We start from the raw sequence: 22,099 nt of genomic DNA, 5'->3' as shown, positions 1-22,099 counted from the left end.
AGAAAAATGGTCACAAAAAAACCCCAAAACAACCCCCAAAATGTTTCAACAACTTGGGACTGTGTGTAAGAATTGGTTCATAAATCAAAGTCAGATCAGAAAGGTCCCCCTTTAGTCCACAGTATAAACGTTTCATCTTGATGGGACAGAGCAAATTCACTACTGCATGCACACTATTAACCCTGCTCTCCACACAGTCAGGTGCTTTTTGCACACATCTGCTTAAAAGTTCAAACCACCTGCACCTACCTATGTTCTACAAAAGCAAACCTGGACAAAGAAACACAAAATTAAATCAGGAGTGTTTGACATTCTTTTTCCTTTTTCAAAAATTCAGTAGATACATTATTGTTAAAGATGCTGAAAAGTCTTATCACAAGAACATCCTTAGTGCAAAACATGGACATTTAACTTGGATTTATGGCACGTGTTCCAAAAGTACATACATTAATGTAAACTTCAACACTTGCTAGATACAGGTTTCAGCCTTGGGACGCTTTGGGACCCTAAGTGATTGGTGACAACCCTGAGTTGTCAGTTTGACCTGATCCAAACCTCACTGAAATCAACAGGGCTGACTGCAATGGGCTGGAGTCAGACACTAAGTGCAAAAAAGAGGATCTTTAGTGTTATTGCATCTTCTCACGTGAGTCAGCCAGATGATGCTCTTACAGAACATTACATTCACATAGCTGAAGTAGATACTTAAGAAAAAATCCACCCAGAAAATCAATTAAGCAGGACTTACAGCTTCTTTGTTTGGTTTTTTTATCTTTTTGGTTTACGAAAACTCAACTCTTTTATTTGCAACTTCAACAGTTGTCAGCTAATAAGTAGGCAAAGTCTACTTCAACCTGTAGAGGAAATTTCAACCATCTAAACAAAGTGCCAGGAAACTGTAGTGTACTTCTCTGATGAAACATGATGGATGTCATGGAAAAAGAGCAGGTAAAATTAACAAAATACCGTACTTTCCACAGGCGAAAAAAAAGAAAGAGCAGAGAATGGCTTCCTTTATGAGTATGAGAAGCTGCTTAGGACCCCAGTCCTGTTCAGTGCAGATGAAGCTGTGGAGGTCTGTGAATGTGATGAATAGTACAGGACAACTCCAACTATTGTGCTATTTCTCTGTAACACTTAGTTGAAAGCTTCCAAAGAGCATCGAAAATAGGATGCTACTAGTTCACCCTTAAGTCAAGGGGAACTAAACTTTCTCGTGTTACACAGGGCAGCATCTATAAAGTAATGGAGAATGATGTTAATATTAAAGCATCTTATTTCAAGAAATACATTGTTCCCTGTAATCAGGTAACATTAGTATAACATTAAAAAAAAAAATAAGTGCCCTCCTGCAGTTCTCCCTAAAAGCTGAACTCCCACTGGCTTCAGTAAGAGGCTTGCCTAAGGCAGGACCACAGGGTTTGACTCATTTCCATCATCTATCACTTCATTATCGCAGCAAGGCCAGCTGATATCTTCTCTAGACTCCTTATTTTGTCAGGCTCAAAATGGTTTTCTACAGCGTTACTAAAGAGCTGTTCTGTGAAGCTTAGCTGGCATCTCAGGTCGTAGGAGGAGACCCTGCTTTACGTTTCAAAGGCCAAAAAAGAAATCAGCATTGCCTCTAATGGACCCTGCATAAATACAAAAGCCTGTGGCTGCAGTTATTAAAGTGCGTGAGTGATAGTGCAAACAGCTGCGTTGCATCTACAAACTACAAGTGGAATTTTAACCACAACTTAGACAGAACTTGCACATTTCAGCCAACATGCTTAGCCTGCGAGAGCTCAGGAGTTCAGCCACATACGACACCTGATGGGGCAGGTTCAAGCCATGAAAGGGTTGCCTTAAGCTCACCACAGTCAAGAGGACAGTCCCCAGTGCCCTGGCCAGCAGGAGCAGAGGACATGCAAGCTCAGTCCTTCAGGCACTACCAGCAGGGGAAACCTTTGCTCAGCTTTATGGCATGAAGAGCACACAGAGGGGATCCCCTTAAGGCTTGGAAGAGATAATTTGGCAAGTGGGGTGTTAAGACAGACTAGGAGAGGGTCTGGAGTGTAGAACAGGAGCCTGTATCCCCAAATCACAGAATCACAGAACAGTTTGGGTTGGAAGGGACCCTGAAGAACATCTAGTTCCAACCCCCTGCCACAGGCAGAGACATCTCACACTAGATCAGGTTGCTCAAGGCTTTAAACACTTCCAGAGATGGGGCCAAACCTAGTGGGTGTGTGCACAGAGCATCCCTCCATGCCTGTACCGAATGCTTTGGGCTCAAGGCAAATTCTGCCATATCAGTTATTTTTTGATGCTTAAAAGAACTTGAAAGTTGTAGCAATGTTTCTTTTATATTTATAATAAGTAAAGGCATTTATAACTGTTTCCAGTATTCATTTGAATCCCTTTCTTATTCAGGCTACTCTATTTCATGCTCTCTCTAAAAGAAATCAGTCTCACACACAGAGTGATTGGAAATTGGACACTCATCCTTTTCTCTGCCCAGCTTTTAAAGGCCAGGTGAAAAAAGTTGAAAGTGCTTTGTCCCTATTTTGCTCTGATGTGAAAATCTGGGAGCAAACAACATGTTTCACTTAGTTTGCATCTGTTTACCACTGCTGAGAGAAAAGATAAGCAGGGGCAGAGCTTAACTTCAGTGAGAGGGGAGGGTGTGCTGCTGCTGGGCACAAAGTCACTGAAGAGAAAACAAGTCAAGGACCTCATTTCTGCCGACCCCATTCTTGCTTTGCCATGAAGCCAGTGCTGCAGCACAGCTGAGGGGTGAGATGCCCTTTCCTTCACTGACACACACACTGCCAGTGCTGTAAATCATGGTCTTTGGCACATTAGCAATCAGGGAACATGCAGAAATGTTGTCTTCTGCCCCACTGCAGAAGAGGAATGGGGATTGTAATGCTGCAGCCCTCACCTTCCCTGAAAGGAAGAGAAAATCTTGCATCTCCTTGCTAATTCATAGGAAAGCCAAGGCAATACCTGAGTGCTTCAGCAATTTTCTGTATACTGCCCTTCTGAATACTATTTTCTGAATACTGCCCTTCTGAGCAGAGTTATCTCCAAATCTTTTCCTTTTCAAGATCTGCATGTTACCACCTGTGATACAAAACTATTCCTACAGCATTCACATTAAAAAATCCACCATGGGTTTGTAGATGAGAGAGAATAAATCTGTTCAGAAGAAAGCAGCAAGGACTAAACTCAGAATTTATAGAGGCACACCAGAAGGAAAACATGTTTTCAAAATGATCTCCAAGCCAGCCATATTCCTCCCAAAAGCCTCCTGGCTTATATCCAAGCCAAGATTCATAAGAGGACAGTGAATTTGTAAAGCTGGCAATGGTCAGGGAGTGGAGTGCGGACCAAGTACCCCTCTGCTAAATTAAAACAGGCAGCAAAAAGATCCCTGTAACTTCATTATTACTCGTATTGTTTCAACACTGGAATAATTAGCAGGAGGGGAGAGGAACAGCTTGGAGGTGTGCAGGTATCAGCTGTCCTGTGGTGGGAGGTTTTTGTTAGGGTCACACTATAAATCTAAGAAAAAATGTGAAGGTAAGAGTTAATCTTTCAGCTAAAGGATTTTCACTGAAAAAAAATCCCAAATCCCAGATTTTTATGAATTCTGTTATGAAATTCTGTGATTGGACACATTTTCATTTATTAGGGGGACCTGGGGCTGAGCAGTTACAAAGGCTTTGCCCCCATGAAGGGCCAGGACTGCCTCTCCCCAACGCTGAAGTGACTCCAGCATGCTCTAAGCTCTTGGAGACTCCACAACATGTTAGTCAAGTTTATCCTGCTTACATGCAAAACAGCATTTCAGCACAAGCAGCTCATAATACGTGAGGGCTCTGGTGCTCCCTCCTGCCCCTACTTTGCTCTACAAGCTTGGCTGCCTAATTCTTCCTCTGCTATACTGGAGCAAGAGCTCCATCTTCTGAAGAAGCAGAAAAGAGCCCAATCCAGTCTGCATTCCTGAGCAGTCAGTGGTATAGTGTCACCTGCAGTGTGAAGTGACCAGCCCACAGAGGAAAGGGAACTGCTAAATGCAAAAGTACTGTCTGAAAATCTGCTTACAGAGTGCAAGTCGCTTACAGCTATAAGGACACATTGCTGAAAAGCTCTAGGAATAGCTCTAGGAAAATAGTAAGAAAACATCCTACATCATCCCACAATATTGCCTGGAGTGCATGTAAAATTAGAACGGTGCCTGGAGACTGCAGGCACAATCAGCAACAGCAAGAGAGAGCAGAGTTACCTGCACAGGGAAAACAAAGCCTCAGTGCTGTGACTAGACCCTGGGACATGACTGCAGAGCACCTGGGCAGTGCTGTGGGACTCACAGGAGGAGCTTTCTGCAGTTTTGCCTTGTGAAACTCTCCTTAGTTTGTACTCAGCAACTTTGTAAACCAGCCTGGAGCTGCCAGTCTCTAGGCTTTGGGGGATATGACCACTGACAGAGCAAACCAGGGTTCAAAGTTTGCTGGCACCCTGTGTTCAACATGCATTTATGGGTGGAGCACCTTCCTGAACAGGCTGTGGTCCAGGACGTGGGGAGATGGGATAACCAGATTCAGAGAAGACCAGGGAACCATTTATACTCCTTGAAAATAAGGTGCTAGCAAACTTTGAACACTGGTTAGCAAGCTACCCCTTACATAACATCAGAAAACCTCCAACCGGTGAGACTTGACTGCCCTGCAACAAAGGGGATAAAAATTACCTTGCTGTATAGGAAGGATTTCACTGAAATATACAAGAAAACCATCAAGAGCTGACTGGAATTTGAAGCCTTTCAGAAGGCTTCCTTCATGTTCATCAAAATAATAGATTCTGACAAAAAAGGAAGTATTTAACGAGAAATCTCCTTGCAAAATTTGTTTTGTATGGTCGTAACTAGTGTTTGATTTGGTTGTTTTTTTGATGGACTGAGTCTGTGTGGGTTTCCTGAGCTATTCCCATCTCAAACCCTGGTCTCCCGTTTCCAGTGGACAGCATGGTGATGAGGCAACACATGGAGGGTGATGCTGCATACATGGCAAGGGCGACAGGCTGCTCTTAAGGCATTTTCTTGTGTCATCTTTTATGCTTCCCTATCTATTTCTATGTACATCTGCAGCTAGAAAATGAGAACTATGATTTTTTGAGACTAGAAGCCTTTGGCCGAAACCTGATAACCTGTTCATTATAAAGTTTATCTAAGGATGGATTAATCAGCAGGCAGCAATGAGGGCAGGAGTGAGGCTGCAGGGATGAAGTATTGCCTTTAGAGTGCTGGGGATCAGGCCACGATGTCTTTTGCAGCAGGAGGAGATTTTGCCTAGGTACCTCCTGTTCACACGGGGTTTGAGCTACAGCAGCGAGTAGGCAAAACAGTCACAGGAATCCCTGGTCAGACTCCATCTCTTCTCCTGGATCTTCTACCCAGTGCTCTTGCAAAGAAATCTACATTTTCAAATGCTTGGTTTTAATTTACTAGTGCCTAAGTCTCAGAAATGTCTTAAGGTGTTATCAAACAAATGAAAAAAAAAGCTTAATTTACTACTTTTTCAGGCTTTTTGAAGTAGCTGCTTGCTTTTTTATTTTTCCTGCAGAGGCATATGCAGCCAGATTTAGTACATCAAGTGTAATGCAAATGGCTTAAAAGACCTGATTTGAGATATGAAATATTTCTGCTAGACGTGCTATATAATACCTGCGACTTTGGCATTCCGAAATCTGCAGTCACCGACTACTATCTGCAGACTGTGGACAGGAATCCAGCCTTCTTTTCTTCTGTTTAGGTTTTTCACCAACCTTTGAATGACAACAGCATTAGTAAAAGAAACCAGCCAACCCAGAAGCAGTTTGATATGGGCACAGTCTACACAACTGGGGGTACCATTCATTCAAACCAGGGAAGCATTTTAACAGGAGCTGGGCATGCACTTAAAGTATTCTTCCCACCTAAACTTAGGAACCTAATTTAAAAGCCTACATTGGAAGCACAGCTGTCTTAGGCATCCCTCTAGTCAATGAACAGGACCTCCGGAGTACAAGTCATCCTGTCCAAGACCTCCACAGATGACAGTTTTCCTTCACTGAATACCAATGGAGCCAAGAGCAATTTCTTTCTTCATTTCTCTACTCTTGGGTTAGACTGACAGGATGAATTTAGTCAGGGTACTGTAAGTAAATTAAGGCCAAGATTTAGGCAGCTGGAAATTCTCACGTTTATATATGACACCCCTGTCTCACTCATGCAGTGAACTTTGTGCTTATAAAACAGTTTGGTGTGATAAATCTTTGCCTGAGACTGGCCAAAACCCTCAGGAGAGGTGAACATTCAGCAAACCTGAGATCCTTTGCATCTTGCTATTGCTAACAACAAACTGAACTGTGCAAAATGCAGTAGGACTAGATGATCATTGCAGATCCCTTCCAACTGAAATAATATATTTTATCCTATTCTAAGTTCCCTTGGAGTGCAAGGGCTGTAGCTGTCAGCCAGGAATCCTCCACGGGGCACTCATGTCTGTGCATCTACAGGCTAGTGCCTGCACAAATGTGATCCAGGTTCCTGCTAACATCACCTTCTCACACCCTGAACAAGGCATTAGCACACTGTGCACTCTCCTGCTGAGACCCCAGGCTGGCTGATGAGAGCTAGTCAGAATCAACCTGGAAAGGAAAGACAGCCAGAAATCTCAGCCAAATTGCTGCAAATATCTGGAGAGGGCACACTGCCCTCCGAGACAAGGAGACTAATGGTTCGACAGGCAGGAGGCTGGGGATGATGATTTCCCAGGTGATGCTCACAGCCATGAGGACAGAACCAGCTGTGACATCTTATCTTGCAAGCCACATGTTTAAATACAACAGAAAGATGATATGCAGCCATCAACCAGTTAACACTCCTGCAGCTGTTTGAGGGAGGAAAATGTCTTGCAATTACTCAGTACTGCTATTAATAAGCCCAGAGGAACAAAGCCAGGAGCTGAGCTGAGGTGGGCAAAGGGCTCACAATGGAAGCACCATCTCAGGTGGGAAGAGGATGGCAAGAGGGGCTGTGAAGATGCTGGTATGGTAAAACCCAGATTGCCCAAACACCCATGGCAAGGGAAGTCCTGACATGTTTTCCCAGGCCAAGCCAGTGTGTATGGCATCTAGTCTTGGCAAGGGAATCAATTCTCCAGCTTTCTGGAATAGTCTAAAAACTTAATCAGAAGCTGCAATGTGTGTATCACCAGGCAAGCAACATGGGACTGCCTTGCAGGCTCTTAGAGATAAGGGAAGTACTCCTAAAATACCTACCACTGTCCCTCACCATCTTCATGCATGAGCTGAATTTCATCACCGTTTTTCACCAGCAGGTCCTCTGATCCTCTCCTCTTGCAGTCTGCAAGGGCTTTGTATTTTCCTGGAGACTGTGGTAGAAAGACAAACTTATCTTATTTAGCTGCATTTCGTATCATGCAGCTGTTATTTCTGACTGCCCCAGGGAATGAAACAGAGCCCTATCAGCTACTTTAATTAAAATTATTTCAAGAAACTGGCTGAGACATCTCCTTATTCCTCAAATTGAGATACGGAAATTCTGAGAGACATGGACAAGATACACCCATTATCCAGTGAAGCAAAACAAGGCAAGATGACTGAAGGTTGGCAGCACCCCAAGCTTTGGGACTATTGCATGTCTACTAACCAGCTGGTTCCCATCCTCCTCTTCGGTGTCTGAGCAGTTGGAGAGGTACTGGTTACCCGACCACTCCTCCAGCCCCTCACAGATTTCCAGGGACTGTGACATTCCTGGCCAGCCTGCAAGACAGAGTACAGCTCAGGCTGGGGGTACCCCCGATCATGCCCCAAAGGAAGGGAAAGGGCTCATACTTCTGTGGGGCTTGTTCTGGGGGGACACGAGTCCACTGTCCAGCATCACTGGGCTGGTGCGCTCCGAGTCGTTCTCTTCTGAGCTTATGGAGGCTCTCTGCTGCTTTCTGAAGGATTAAAAAACATAAAGAAATCTTTAGGAATGAGTGCAAGCTCCACAAGGTTTTGTAAAATAGAGTCAGAAATAATCCTGGTACCTATTAACATATGTTTCTATGAAGGTTAAGGACCTAGTGCCTGGCTTTCATCTTTTGGGAGGGGAAATAAAGTTGCTGCAGTCTCTCTACCCCTGAATTTGAATGCTGTCTTTCATCTTTGCCTGCATTTAGAGTTGCTGCAGCTGAGGCTGTGCTGCCAGGCTCAGGGGTGCCCCTCACAGACCCTGTCCCCAGACCTCTGCCACCAAAGGGTGAGCAGCAGCACATCCCTCCTGTCCCTTCCCCAGAAGTCTCAGACAGAAATGGGGAGTGGGGAGAATAGCACAGAGCTAGGACATGGCCCAGCAATGGGAAGGTACCCAGAGAGCCCCCAGCCCAGCTCCTGGCACTCACCCATCACTCCTCTGGGAGGAGAGCGGGAGCTGGTCCATGCATGAGCCAGGCTGCTGCTTCTCCACTGCAGGGAAGTCAAACACCAGCTCAAAATCCGTTTTTTTTATTAGCAACCATCACACTTGAAGCATCGCTTTAAAAATTAGACCTTTTGTACAACCCTATTGATTTCTGGTCAGAGAAAAACACACTCTAGCAAAGCACAGACTTAGTTATGATTAAGATGCCATGTTAGCACAAATCCAATATAGAGCATGCTACAAAGACCATAATATGCTTAAAATTAGGCATCTGTTATGTATCTTGTTGAATTAAGCCAAAGATAACAAATGTGAAATAATCCCCAAGGTAATGCCCACCAAAAACATGTACTTCTGTAATTAATTTTCACATAAGCACCTGGTCTTTATTGCTCCAAGTTATGTTATTTCCCTGTAATGGAAGACCTCACTCCAGAATTTTGCTACCAGGTTTCTGAAAATCAATTCTCTGGTGAGAATTAGTGGATTTGAAGATTAGCAATGTGAAAATAGGAAAGGTTCTGCTGCAGAGTGAAAGCCACAGAGAAACTGGTCAAAGGTACCTTTTATAAGCTCCTGCTGCTTGAACAAAATTTTTCTTATTTCATTCAACCATGCCATCTTCAGATCTACTGTCTGGGCCTAGAAGAAGAGAATATTGTCTGAATTTTGAATTAAGAATCATCCATTATAATGTATGAATAAAATCTTACTTTTCTATGCTGTAATTATCTGAAATCCTCCTTTCTCCAAAGTCACCACTAAATTTTAAATACTCTGGATCTTTTAAAATTGATGATTCCCATTACATCCAGGCAAAGCACAGTGGAAATTGTGGAGCCATCGCTACAACACAAGGAGTGCAAGCAAAAGCACACGTGTGCATGCATCTTAACTCTTTTAAAAAATACCTGAAGGGCCAAAACTGCCTTTTAAATATTTGTGTACTTGGCTGCATACACCTGCTCTATGAATTTCAGTTGGCTATTGAGTCATAACATGGAGAAAAAAGCTACGCAGAAGTTTAATTTCAGAAGAAAATCAATTTACAATATATTACTAATGAGGTTTTCTGTGAACAGCCTGTTAGGCAAATGTTTCACCATCAGAATTTTCTATTCTAAATGCTACAAACTGAAAAAAATCCAGGAGGAATCGGGACAGTGAGGCTACTATTCTGTAGATGAGTTGAGAGACTACTGGGAATAGCAGGACGGAGGCTAAGGCTTTGCTCTGGGAGCAGCTCTGACATCTAGTTGTGCAAGAGCACAGGGCCCATTTCCAGCTCAACTCACACAAGCTATTAAGCACAGTAAAATCCTTTCTTCAACTACAAGTCTGCTTGAGATTTCATCTGGAATAAAAGGATCTATTTCCAAGGGGCTATTCTGTCCCCACTTTAAGATGGCATTAACAATTCTGTTCTGGACACCAAGGAGCAGCCACTGGGACAGCTCAATGAGTGCTGTCATGAGCAGAGAAGAGAAGAAACGCAAGCTAAATGTCTGATAATCCCATAAGGATCAATGGGACACATCACTGCTATGAGGATGTGCAAATACTCAGATTTTTGAAGCTACCAACCTGCACAACATAGACCTCTTCTCGCCCACTATACCAGATCTCAAATTTCCGGTGATCTCCTTTCACATTCTCAGTTATTCCAACTGCATTCATCTGCAAATCCAAAAGAACCAAAAAAATGAAACATAGTACAAATCTCTCCCTCTTCCCTAGGCATCCAGACTTATGGCAGCATGTTAAACCCGCTTTCACCCAATTTTACGCATTTCATCAATTTTAATTTAAGTAGGAACTGAAATTCATTATCTGACTTACCCTCCCTGCCTTTTCTGCATTTGGATAAGCTTTCTGAAACCAATCAATGGACCTTAGGGGACTTTTCATTTGGGAATCAGTGGAACTAACTGAAACATCATCTCATACATCTTTCAGCATGGAATTTTTCAGATGAGGCACATGAAGCTTTATAAATATATGGCACATTATTTATCTACATATAGATGGTTCAAACTGAAGAAGGGAAAGTCTAGGTTAGATGTGAGAAAAAAGTTTTTTACTGTAAAGGTGGTGAGACACTGGCACAGGTTGCCCAGGGATGTGGAGGTTGCCCCAACACTGGTGGTATTCAAGGCCAGGCTGGATGAGCCTTGAGCAACCTGATCTAGTGAGGTGTCCCTGCCCAGGGCAGGAAAGGTTGGGACTAGATGATCTGTAAGGTCCATTCCAATCCTTAAATTCTATGATATGTCATTTATGAATTATTATTCTTTATTTACTCACTGAATTGTTTCCCTCTTTCAGTGACTTTTAAAACCCATTTGTGAAGCCTTTAGCTCCTTTAGGAGTTTCAGTTCAACATCTTTTGGTCCCTGACCATCCCTGCAGTTGTGACACCACCCCAAGGTGGGTTAAATTTTGGACAGGCAGCCTGAGCTGCCACAGACCTGGCTTTCAGGATGCTTGCAGGCTTGAAGCTGAATGCTGCTGTTCCTGGGTACCCATTATCACAGCCCACTTCTGATAATTGGATGGAAATGCCAAAGGCCCACGGTCAATCAGGATATGCACAATGTGACCCACCTGAATGAGTAACTCAAACTATGATTAGAGACCAAGAAACTCTTCAGCAGCAGGAGACCTCTGACCCTCCTGCTTAACATACTGTAAAGCTGAAAAATGCTGTAATACCTGATATCACATGAACCATCTTCTCACTTAAAGCAGAGTCTGCTGCAATTTATCACTGATTAATGGATGGTCAAAAATAGCTGAAGTATCCCACATACGTGTTTTGAAACAGTTGTAATAATAGTGCTATCATCTATCATAAATTATTCATGCAGAGTGGATTAGACAAATACATTTTAGACACAAATGAAGCCTTAGAAATAATATCTGTTTAACATTGCTGTTCCTCCTTGACAATATGTGCATCCTCAGAGCTTTTGGTCTGAAAGGCTATGAAGATTTACAGATTAGGTTACATGGGCAAATGTTGTGTTCCAACTTTTTCAAACGTTGGTGCCCATTTTCTGTGACTATGAACAGCCTCAGGAGATAAGAAGCAAATTGCTCTTAGAATCATAGAAACATTTAGATTGAAAAAGATCTCTAAGACCATCAAGTCCAATGGTTCCCCCAACACTTCCAAGTCCACCAAGTGCCACATCTACATGTCTTTTAAATCCCTCCAGGGATGGTGACTCCACCACTTCCCTGGGCAGTCTGTTCCAGCACTAACCACTCTTACAGTGAAGAAATTCTACCTAATACCCAACCTGAACCTCCCTGGCACAACTTGAGGCCATTTCCCCTTGTCCTAACAATATACCATAATGCCTTAGAAAATTGGATGAGGCTCCATTCTGATTTTATGAAAACTTAATAAACTTTAAATTTATGAAAGCTGTTGGAAGGACAGCCTAGAGAGTACCTCAGCCAGTTGCTGCAATTCCCAGTTCTGTGTATCTTGTTTAGCTTGGAAATTTATACAGAGGCTCCTACAAAACTGCCCAGGCATCAATATATTAGAAATTTCAGATGATCTACTATGATGATGCAAAGAAAAAGAGCCAGGAACAGACAGATTTAAGGTCTGTTCATTCATGTTAGTGGATTTTGAAATTCCATTTCCTCTCCCTGACCAGGATTTACTGTCTCTCAGCTGCTGGATCGCTGCAATGCAGTCCAAGGTGTGTTAGTGCAAAGCTCTGGGATGATGTTCATCTGCATCAGCTTCCACAGCAGCAGCAGGCAGGCTGATTTACCTGGCATTGCAGTAACCTGCATCCTCTGAGTTACTGAATCTCAGCTTTTACCAGTGCATATTTTACACAGCATGCAAAATATTATCCTGAGGGGTTCTTTGTTTGTTTTGCAGATATTTTGTTACATAGCTTCTACCCAACAGCTTGTTTCAATTCTGAATCCCCAAAAAAACATTCTTGCAAGGAAAAATAATTTCCTGATATTTAGGCACATGGACCATCATTGGCAGTGATGGGTTAACAGCTGAACTTGATGATCTTAAGAGGTCTTTTCCAACCTCAATGATTCTGGGATTCTATGATCAAACAAAATGTCAAGCTCCAGAAACATGATTTTCCCCTCTGTGCAGCAATTCTCAAAACATATGTGTGCAGATGTAATCCTGCTGCATCCATGGATTCTCTAACCCCAATCTCCCAGGATGTCAACACAAACAACTGGAAAATGAACCCTCTTGAGGCAAAGAAGAACCCTGGCCACATTGCCTGGCCTCCTGACTGCAGGAGTTTCTCCTCTGAGCTGGCTTTCCCTCTGCCACCTCTTCAGTTCTTTCAAGTAAAACAAGTACCACAGGGAAAACAAGCTCTCCAGAAAGAAAATGATGCTGTTTGGGGAAAACATTTAAGTACCTAAACATATGGCCTGAGTTTTGCTTTTAATACATAATTTGTAACGTGCACTGGAGCTGAATACACTTGTCTTCTGACTACTTGTGGCATTTCCCTCCCCAGACCCTGCTGAGATCAGGGACCTGCAGGGATCTGCTCTGCCTCCAAGTGCACATTTTTTCCCATTCTAAGGTATACCCACATTGGGATTTTATCTGTCAGGAAAAACAAGGCAGACTGCTGAAACAAAATGCTGATGTTAGAAGTGCTCATCACACACAGTATGCCACGTGTCTTTTAGAGGAGCAGTTTGGGAATTTTATTGATAATAGTTAGCATTTATAGGCTTGGGACAGTTGTTTACATCCCTCATATTTTGCCATAGGCTAGATTTGTCATCTAATAATTGTTCTTTTAGCTGCAGTTAGAGTCTGCCAAAGGAGAACAGCAGTTGGGGAGGAAGAGGAGTTATTACTGCATCCTCCTGCCTGGCTGGGAAATGGGGCTCAGGGGCAGCCAGGCAGATTCCTGCCCAAGAGGCCTCCCTGGCATGCTCTCCCCAGTTTTATGCCCTTGCCTGTTCTCCTGGAATGTGTCCTAGGGGAGGAAGACAGGCACATTTGGATCCCTGGGACTTGCCCAAAGCTCCATTTCCCTGGCACACACTATCACATACATGGGCTCCCCTAGCTGCTGCCTCAGTTGTGGGGATCCTCACAGCTTATACAACCAACAGCCTTTCATGAGCATGGCACATCCCTACGAGGCGTTACAGCCTTTAATCATAGAAAACAAGACAGTGTGTTAGAGGAAAAATACTTTCTGGGTGTGCAGCATTATTGGTCTACAACATACATGGCAATGTAAAACATTCTCACTTTCAAAAATAAAACTAACAAGTCCTTACTTTCAAAAAATGCTTAAAACTGTAAGATGAGGTTTTGTCATATCCATCTCCGTGCTCCTCTCGCTTCTTGCAGAAGACCAAGGCTTTCTCATACAGGAACAGATGCCTCTGCATTGGCTTGAACCTGGCAAGATCCTTCATTTTTGTTGGACCTTTTCGGTGTCCTGTCCATACACTGAAGGATCCCTGCATCAATACCTTCCCTAGTTCACTCAGGTCACCCTGGTGAGAGCACAACAAATAAAAAAAGAAAGAAAAAGATGCCAATTAAAATGTAAGAGGACTGTCCAAACAATGATGGGTGACAGGGCCAGCTCTATTCCAAGGCATGTCCCTCTAAGAATAGGTCTTCCTGGAAGGATCAGATGATCTTTTAGGAGTGATGGAATGGTGCCAGGAGAGAAGCAGACGCAGGGCTGCAGCTAGTCTACGTGAAAGGATACAAGTCAGAAACTGGAAGAACTAAAAAGATAGGAAAACTCTCCAGTTCCTAAGAAAGTCCAGGTCAAGGGCTCTGGCTGCTTCAGTGGGAGAGGGCAGATGAGATCTGAGCCTGAACTGAGCTGTCAGAAGAAAGAATTCTCAAGGAGGGCAGGACTGGGACCAGCAGCTTCAGAAGCCAACCCCTCATCGTTCCCCAAAGCCCTGGGAAAGACAATTACTTCAGTGGGAAAGGAACAAAATCAGTCTCAGAGAGCAGTGAGTTAAATACTGAATACAAAATGCTATGAAGACACTCCAGGTGAATTATTAGGTCAGCCATGAGAATACTAAGGTGCATGATGGAAAAAATACTCTGGAAAACCACAAGGTGGCAAGTGTGGGCATCATACAACTTAGATGCAGCTATTTTCCAAAACCCTGAAATCAGATGGAAGGCTGTCACCTGTAAGAGCTTCCTGATACCATTCATTTTGTAGCTGTTCTAGGATGGTTTCAGCTCATACATTCTGGGACACTGTCCATTCCCAATGCATCATCCAGCCTTGTGTAAGAGCTCTCATTACCCAAATCTACTCACATCATATCCTGTTATTGAAATCTGATGCATAGAGTCGTTGACTGACTTTAGCAAATCCAACATTGCAACCAGAGCTTCTTGAAGTTCCTGAACTCCATCACAGCTCGTGCTGTACTTTAGCAGCTCCTGAAAATAGAAATGGGAGAACACGTGTTTGCACTTGAACAAAGCAGATTTTTCCACCTCACCCAATGTTTCCAATGCCCAAGAGCAACCTATACTGCCTGAGTCTCTTTTTTCACATGTCACTGCAAAAAGGACTCCCTCTAAACCACAGTCAGTTAGAGGTGTGGAACAGACACTGAAGGATAGCCCATTTTTGGGGGTTTTCCATAAAGACGGTGTTAGTTTAGAGAGCAGCATCATGCTCATTTGATAGCTTTGTCTTGTCTTTTCCTGCTTGATAAGAAATGTGAAATAAGATTCAGGTTTTTCACTAGCTGCCAATATGTCATATATGCCCTCAAAAGCAGCTGCAGCAGATGATTGTCTTCAGACTGGCAGACACAAGGAACAGAATTTATAAAATCCAGAGCCTTCAAGTCACTAAATGGAAGACAGAATTATACCATTGAGATAAAATTAGTTTCATTCCAAATCTCCTGTGCCCACTTACAGCTGCATGTGTACTCATTTGAGAGACTAGAAGGTGGGGCTCAGAAGCTACAACTCAAGTGTTATTCCCACCTTACAGAGTGGGAGGAACAGCACTGCCTTGCCTCAGATGGGAAACACAAGAATAAATGCATTAAAGATTACAGGTGCTATAAACACCTGAGGAGAAGAGAGGCATCTAAACAACATATTTCATTCATCATATTCATATCATCATCTCTGGTTCAGTTTTCTTAGAAGTGTTCCTGTCATTTTATATCTCTGAACAGACTCGGTCTTTCTCCCCTTAAAAAAAAGGTTTTTCAAAAGCACTTTTTCCCTTTTCAGATATGTGAATTTTCATCTTCACTGAAAGCCACTTTGGAGGGCTAAGACAAGCAATATGTCATCTAAAGTTTGGTGCTGATTTACAGATAACCTTTAATTGAAAAATAAAACAAACTGGAAAACAAATCTTATCTATCTGCTGATGTCCCTTCAAAGCAGAACATGAAATACCTTCAGAAGTAACTGGTATTTTGTCAGGCGCTGCACTGGTTTGAGCAAATAGGAATCCAGCTTTGGAGGGCTAAGACAAGCAATATGTCATCTAAAGTTTGGTGCTGATTTACAGATAACCTTTAATTGAAAAATAAAACAAACTGGAAAACAAATCTTATCTATCTGCTGATGTCCCTTCAAAGCAGAACATGAAATACCTTCAGAAGTAACTGGTATTTTGTCAGGCGCTGCACTGGTTTGAGCAAATAGGAATCCAGCCCAAGTTTGTAATTTTCTTTTTTTTTAATTAAGATCAAGTAAGTTATAGTTATATAAGTAGTTATTCCAACAGCATGACTAGTATGGTTTGATGACTTCAAAGATTTCGCGTCAAAATGTAGCATCGTGCCGATAACTAAAGTAGCTTTATAACAACACATAAAGTAATATAATGAATGGATCTGCCTTACACTCCTTGTTGTACAAGAAACTCTGTTTTTGTGAGGCTTCTGTGCAATGGTAAACAGCATATGGCAGCAAAACTGTAGGATGTTAAGGAGAGTGTTCAGGACAAGGGAGTGTCCCAGGATGTTGCCTTGGTAGAACAACCAGCTTACCTGGAAGAAGGTGCTTTCTGAGCACTGTCTCCACAGGGACTCTGACCGGGGCTTGTTCTGGCAGTACTTCTCATACATCTGGAAATCCTCTCGCTGTAAGGGAAGCCAAAAGGCAAGTCACATTCATGGACACAATCCTGCTGGGCAGCCAAATAAGGTAAACATACAAACTGAGTTTGCTTTTATCTCTGCTGCCAACTTTAATCTTGAAAAAGCGACAGTTTGGGAGAAAAAAGAAAGCACTGCTGGGAGTCAGAGCAGATGCAGCATAGTCACGACGGCTGCTCTGCCCCATCTGCTGCTGGCCACACACCTCCACTCCTGGCCTGGCTCTTGTACTGCGGATCAGGAGCCTCTTACTCAGCTGACACAACTGAGATATTGCAGAGTGCGACAAATCAGGAGAAACATTGGCCTTCAAGTCTGCTTTATATGTGAAAGTGAGTCACCCACCCTGTCTAGGAAACAACATCCCACTCTCTCGGGTGCTCCCAGGCAGTTTTCCAAACTGTGCAGGAAAATTCTGGGAGAAGAGACAAAAAATGCAGCAATGAGCAAGGTAAGATTTGGGTATTTCATTGTTACAGGAAATCAGTCTGATAAAAAGGAGAACAGAGCAGCATCATACTTGTTGTGGAAGTCGTATATCTCAGGCATGTTCCCGAAGAGGACGTCCTTTCTGTTCCTCAGCACGGGAGGCAGGAGGATCAGCATGGCTGGGTTATCCATCTCAGCTCTGTAGCCCTGCAGGATGCAAACAGGGCTCATCAGTCAGTTGGTAAGGCCTTGACTTGGCATCTCCTCGAAGGCAGATAAAAGGGGACGTGAACAGACTTTCAGTATTATCTGCTTTGTTTCAAAGTGCAATATCCCTTTTATTGACTTATTCTTTGTGTCTAAATCCCTGTCTTTCAGTCCCTAGGCACATGGCATTGTATTCCAGCAGGGAATGGCTTGGGACAACTCCTCTGGGGCTGGCAGCACTGCAGAGATACTCCCAATTCACCAAAGGCCTTCTCCTCACTATGACCTGACTGCAGGAGAGGTCCCAGAGGAATACTTGTCTGGGGAGAACACATCTGCTGCTGTGACTGTGGGACACAGGAGAGACAGTGTGTATGTACAGGATATGCAGTTACACACAACATCACCAGAACTGGTGCAGGAAGTGGTTTGTTACAAAACAGAGACAGCTTGAGATCAAATACTGAAATCAATGGGCTTTTTGCTCTTGTACAAGACATGCTGAGCACACATCAGTATTTCTGTCCTCTGTGGCTCCACCTGCCTCGTGAAATCACAGGCTCCCAAACCAGGGAGGAGCTGAAAGGGACACCACTGCTCTACAAATTGTTGGGTGGAGCTAGGAAATAACACAAAGCTCTCCAAAGTAACATCCCATCACTGTAACACTGCAAAAGAATTCACTAGATATCACACACATCTGAACTGCAGTGCAGGGAGAACTCATGGCCAGAGCTCAGGACCATCACTGCAGAGAGGCCTCAAGAATGCCATTAACCACAGCTCAAACTGGTAACACTGGTCACCAAGCACTGCACAGAACTGAGGCCCTTTTGACACAAGCAGCAAAAATGTATTCAATATGTACAGCATATCTTCTTTGGCCTTCCAAATTAATCTTTCACACTCCCTATGGTTGGAATCAATATTCCTTATACTATGCAGACATTTTGTAGTTGATTAAGGATGCAGTAGATGATAAGTATCTGCAAAATTAGTCATTTGCATTTAAGCCCTGCAAGCAGGCTTCTCTCTTTAGAGGAAATACTGTTTCCAGAAAACTGAAGTCTATCTTTCCAGTTTTCTTTATCTAAACTTGATGTGCACAATAATAAATCTGTGTACCTGCCAACTGCTTCACCACAGAATGTATGGTTTAACAAAAAAACAAATCAGTGCAGGGCAATTACATGTAACTACCTGCAGTCCAGCAGATTTATATCCTGCTTGTTCCTGGGTGAAAGAAGTGCAAGGGGGGAGAGCTATTTAACAGCTAACTTGTTTTGGCCATCAGCAAGAGTTATTTTGGAATAAAGTAGAAGTGTCTAAAACAGCAATATGAGAACTTAAAATCTGCTTTCTAAAGAAATGTGCTTTATACATCATAAGCTTCACAGTATTGAGACAGAATCCTCTCAAGGATAAAACACAAACTTCTTTCTTTTGTCTCCTAAAGGTAAAAGAAATTAGGGAACAGTTAAAAGTAACAGCTTTTTGTACATTTTTCCAGGCACTGCTAAGACTAATTACCAGTGCTTTTGTGTACAAACAGAAGGCTTCTCCCTCATTCTAGATGAAAAGCTCATCCTGACACCAACTGTTCCTGCAGATGCCTCCAACAAAGACACCCTAAGGAGAAAACTTGAGCATTTGTGACTGGCTTGGGATCTGACAGTCTGGTAGAAACCTGCCCCATCACATATTTGCTTAGTTTAACAGAGTGGCAGGTGCCCTTTTGCACAAGTTGCTGGAAAACCAGAAGGAGCAACCTGGAGAAGTCACTCACCGTCAAAACAGTGAAGAGTTCCTCTACATACACTCTCTCAGTTTCTATAAGCTCATTTATGACATGGCTAAAATAAAGAAAAAATAGAAGCCTATTATTTTTATGCCTATTAAAACAACCACAGGTAATCAATGCAGTTCAAGAAGCCCAAAGCACAGCATGATCTCATTAACAACCAACAGGTAAAAGCACAAGAGTTGACACCTAGGTCAGGCTGGAGGAACACAAGGATGGGGAAGGACTGGCCAGAAATAAACATCATTTTGAGGTACATAAAGGGGGTGAAAACTTACCCTTTCAGTATATCTAAGCTGTCATCACTGTCTGAAATAAAATACTGCAAGGAGTTCCGTTTTTCCTGATAGTCGTGCATTACTTCGATCTGGAATAGAAATGGGATGCACTGGGAAGAGCTGCAGGAAGGGCACTGCAGGGGCAGGATGAGCCCAGCCCCTGATATCAGCACAGGAACCCTTTGGGGAAGGATGAAATATGCTTCCTTTTCAGAAATCCCTGCGTAGAAAAGCTTAGAAGGACATAATGTATAATGGGCAGCTAAATATTCCCAGAAATTACTTTGCCACATAAAATCTGAAAAACTAGTAACATAATTCATTAGTGCAGAGAGCAGAGAACAATTTCCACAGGGAAAGTATTTGCAGATGGGGAGATTCCCTAATAGACATCTCTGTCATGTAAAGAACAAGTTCGGGGAATAACACACAGAAAATCAGTATCTGTGACTTGGAAAATCAATCCAAGACAGATCTCAGGTATTTGGCAAATCCAGCTAAACCATATGGATATGAGAGGGTTTGACTGTGTTTGTTTGGGCTTTTTTTTAAGAAAAGTAAAAGCATCTCCAAATCCAAAGTCTAAGTACAATCAATTTTTAGAGGGGTTTTAGGTTTTCAGTGTATAAAACTCATTCAGATTTCACGAATAATTTTTACCTTGCGAGAACTTGGAGTTTTTCTTGATGTTTTCTTCCCAGGGAGAGAAAGATCGAATGAAAATTTCAAACTGGAATTAAAATCTACACCTTGGGTAGAAGAAAACATAATTACATAATGTACATCTACAGTGGAGGAAATGGTTCAGACAGAAACTAATAAGTCACAAAGAAAAATGGGATACATTCTAAGAATGAATAATTAGTGAGCTAATACTAATAGCAAACTGAAAATATCTAATCCCAAACAATACTAGTAGCAAATAGTATATGTCACACAGTCCTAAAGGCCACAAAGCAAAAAGTAATCAAACAAAACAAAATGTCCATTAAGTGAACACAGTAATCAAAACCTAACAAAGTCTCTGAAGCCTGAGCAAGTGATAAAAGCAAAAGCAATGAAAGCAAATAAACTACAAAAAGGAACATCACCTACTGGGATACTGTTTAAAAGTCCTTTTATGAATAGGACAAGTCACTCAGACGGAATAAACTGTTTCACCACCTTGAGTGAATTTATTGACATTGTCAGTAAATAATTACAAGTTGTAATACCTTGGGCTACAGAGGTGAAGTGGAAGCTTAAAAATAAAGCATCAGTCTCCTCAGTGCGTTACATGGCATCATAAAGGATGTGGACCTGCCGGAGCAAGTCCAAAGGAGGCCATGAAGATGCTGCAAGAGCTGGAGCTCTTCTGCTATGGAGACAGACTGAGAGAACTGTGTTGTTCAGCCTGGAGAAGAGAAGCTCCAGGGAGACCTTAGAGCCCCTACCAGTACCTAAAGGAGCTCCAAAAGAGCTAGAGAGGGACTTTGGACAAGGGCCCAGACTGATACAACATGGGGGAGCAAGTCCAAAGGAGGCCATGAAGATGCTGCAAGAGCTGGAGCTCTTCTGCTATGGAGACAGACTGAGAGAACTGTGTTGTTCAGCCTGGAGAAGAGAAGCTCCAGGGAGACCTTAGAGCCCCTACCAGTACCTAAAGGAGCTCCAAAAGAGCTAGAGAGGGACTTTGGACAAGGGCCCAGACTGATACAACATGGGGGGATGGCTTCAAACTGACAGAGGTTGAGGTTAGGTTAGATATTAGAAAGAAATTCTTCCCTGTGAAGGTGGCGAGGCAGTAGCACAGGTTGCCCAGAGAAGCTGTGGCTGCTCCATCCCTGGAAGTGTTCAAGGCCAGGTTGGATGGGACTGTGAGCAACCTGGTCTAGTGGAAGGTGTCCCAGCCCATGGCTGGAGCAGCTGTGAGATAAAACTGTCCTGTGTTATCACACCCATGAGGACTTAGACTTTCATGTGTAAACAGAGAGCTCTGGATGCTGGAAAGAAGATTAGAGGTGTGCGTGGTGTGTGACCCATCACAGACAGGAAGACCCAAAAGAAGTGAGGACTTGCCAGTGATCCTGGTCAGAGAGTGCCACTGGGAGGAAAGGGACACAGATATGAAGCTGGATGGGAGATGGATGCCAGTTTCTGTGGCAAGAGTGACTTTACTCCAGCACACAGGCTCCACCACAGCCTGCAATACCACTTCTACAGATCTCAATACACATTATGGCGCAGGACAGGGTAGGTTTACTCTTCCCCCACCCTCAACAAAAGGTTTAACTATTAGAACCACATTTCTCAGACAGGTTTCAAATCTAGGGCAAAGATAAAAGGGGAAGTGTCTGTCCCCAGACAGAAAAAGGATGGGGGTGGAAAACTAAGAAAGGAAGAAAAAGAGGACAAAAGTGATGTGCTCATAGGTGGTTTGGTTTCAATGCACACCATAAAACTCATCCATCTCAAAGCACTCCCAGTGGAGCACAGCATGTGCCTTTGACACTGCACATCACGCCAGCAGGCCTGCAGTATTTTGATGTTTGGTATCAAACAGAGACCTTATTAAAAAGCTCTCTTGGCATGATCAAGGAAGAAAAAGAGGACAAAAGTGATGTGCTCATAGGTGGTTTGGTTTCAATGCACACCATAAAACTCATCCATCTCAAAGCACTCCCAGTGGAGCACAGCATGTGCCTTTGACACTGCACATCACGCCAGCAGGCCTGCAGTATTTTGATGTTTGGTATCAAACAGAGACCTTATTAAAAAGCTCTCTTGGCATGATCAAAGAGG

The 22,099-nt window shown here is 43.0% G+C and overlaps 1 protein-coding gene across 1 annotated transcript in view; it reads right to left on the bottom strand.

The window, feature by feature from the left end:
- Window positions 1-407: 407 nt before the first annotated feature.
- The window catches only part of MCF2 (MCF.2 cell line derived transforming sequence), a gene marked incomplete at its 5' end in the record, with an annotated part of 33,513 nt that continues 11,821 nt past the window's right edge, over window positions 408-22,099 (bottom strand). Inside the window, 18 exons of the mRNA XM_009082861.1 lie at window positions 408-1,235; window positions 5,711-5,811; window positions 7,309-7,421; window positions 7,700-7,812; window positions 7,885-7,991; window positions 8,436-8,499; window positions 9,019-9,097; window positions 10,040-10,132; window positions 13,763-13,984; window positions 14,784-14,909; window positions 16,097-16,184; window positions 16,348-16,352; window positions 16,496-16,588; window positions 16,949-17,018; window positions 17,124-17,239; window positions 19,026-19,092; window positions 19,319-19,407; window positions 19,979-20,067. Coding sequence (XP_009081109.1) covers window positions 1,195-1,235; window positions 5,711-5,811; window positions 7,309-7,421; window positions 7,700-7,812; window positions 7,885-7,991; window positions 8,436-8,499; window positions 9,019-9,097; window positions 10,040-10,132; window positions 13,763-13,984; window positions 14,784-14,909; window positions 16,097-16,184; window positions 16,348-16,352; window positions 16,496-16,588; window positions 16,949-17,018; window positions 17,124-17,239; window positions 19,026-19,092; window positions 19,319-19,407; window positions 19,979-20,067 — 1,676 coding nt within the window. The remainder of the gene's footprint in view (window positions 1,236-5,710; window positions 5,812-7,308; window positions 7,422-7,699; window positions 7,813-7,884; window positions 7,992-8,435; window positions 8,500-9,018; window positions 9,098-10,039; window positions 10,133-13,762; window positions 13,985-14,783; window positions 14,910-16,096; window positions 16,185-16,347; window positions 16,353-16,495; window positions 16,589-16,948; window positions 17,019-17,123; window positions 17,240-19,025; window positions 19,093-19,318; window positions 19,408-19,978; window positions 20,068-22,099) is intronic.

This window comes from Acanthisitta chloris, unplaced genomic scaffold (genome assembly GCF_000695815.1).
Source record: "Acanthisitta chloris isolate BGI_N310 unplaced genomic scaffold, ASM69581v1 scaffold4229, whole genome shotgun sequence".
Taxonomy (NCBI): domain Eukaryota; kingdom Metazoa; phylum Chordata; class Aves; order Passeriformes; family Acanthisittidae; genus Acanthisitta; species Acanthisitta chloris.
The sequence above is the reverse complement of the archived record's forward strand: the minus strand, read 5'-3'. Positions and strand labels throughout refer to the sequence as shown.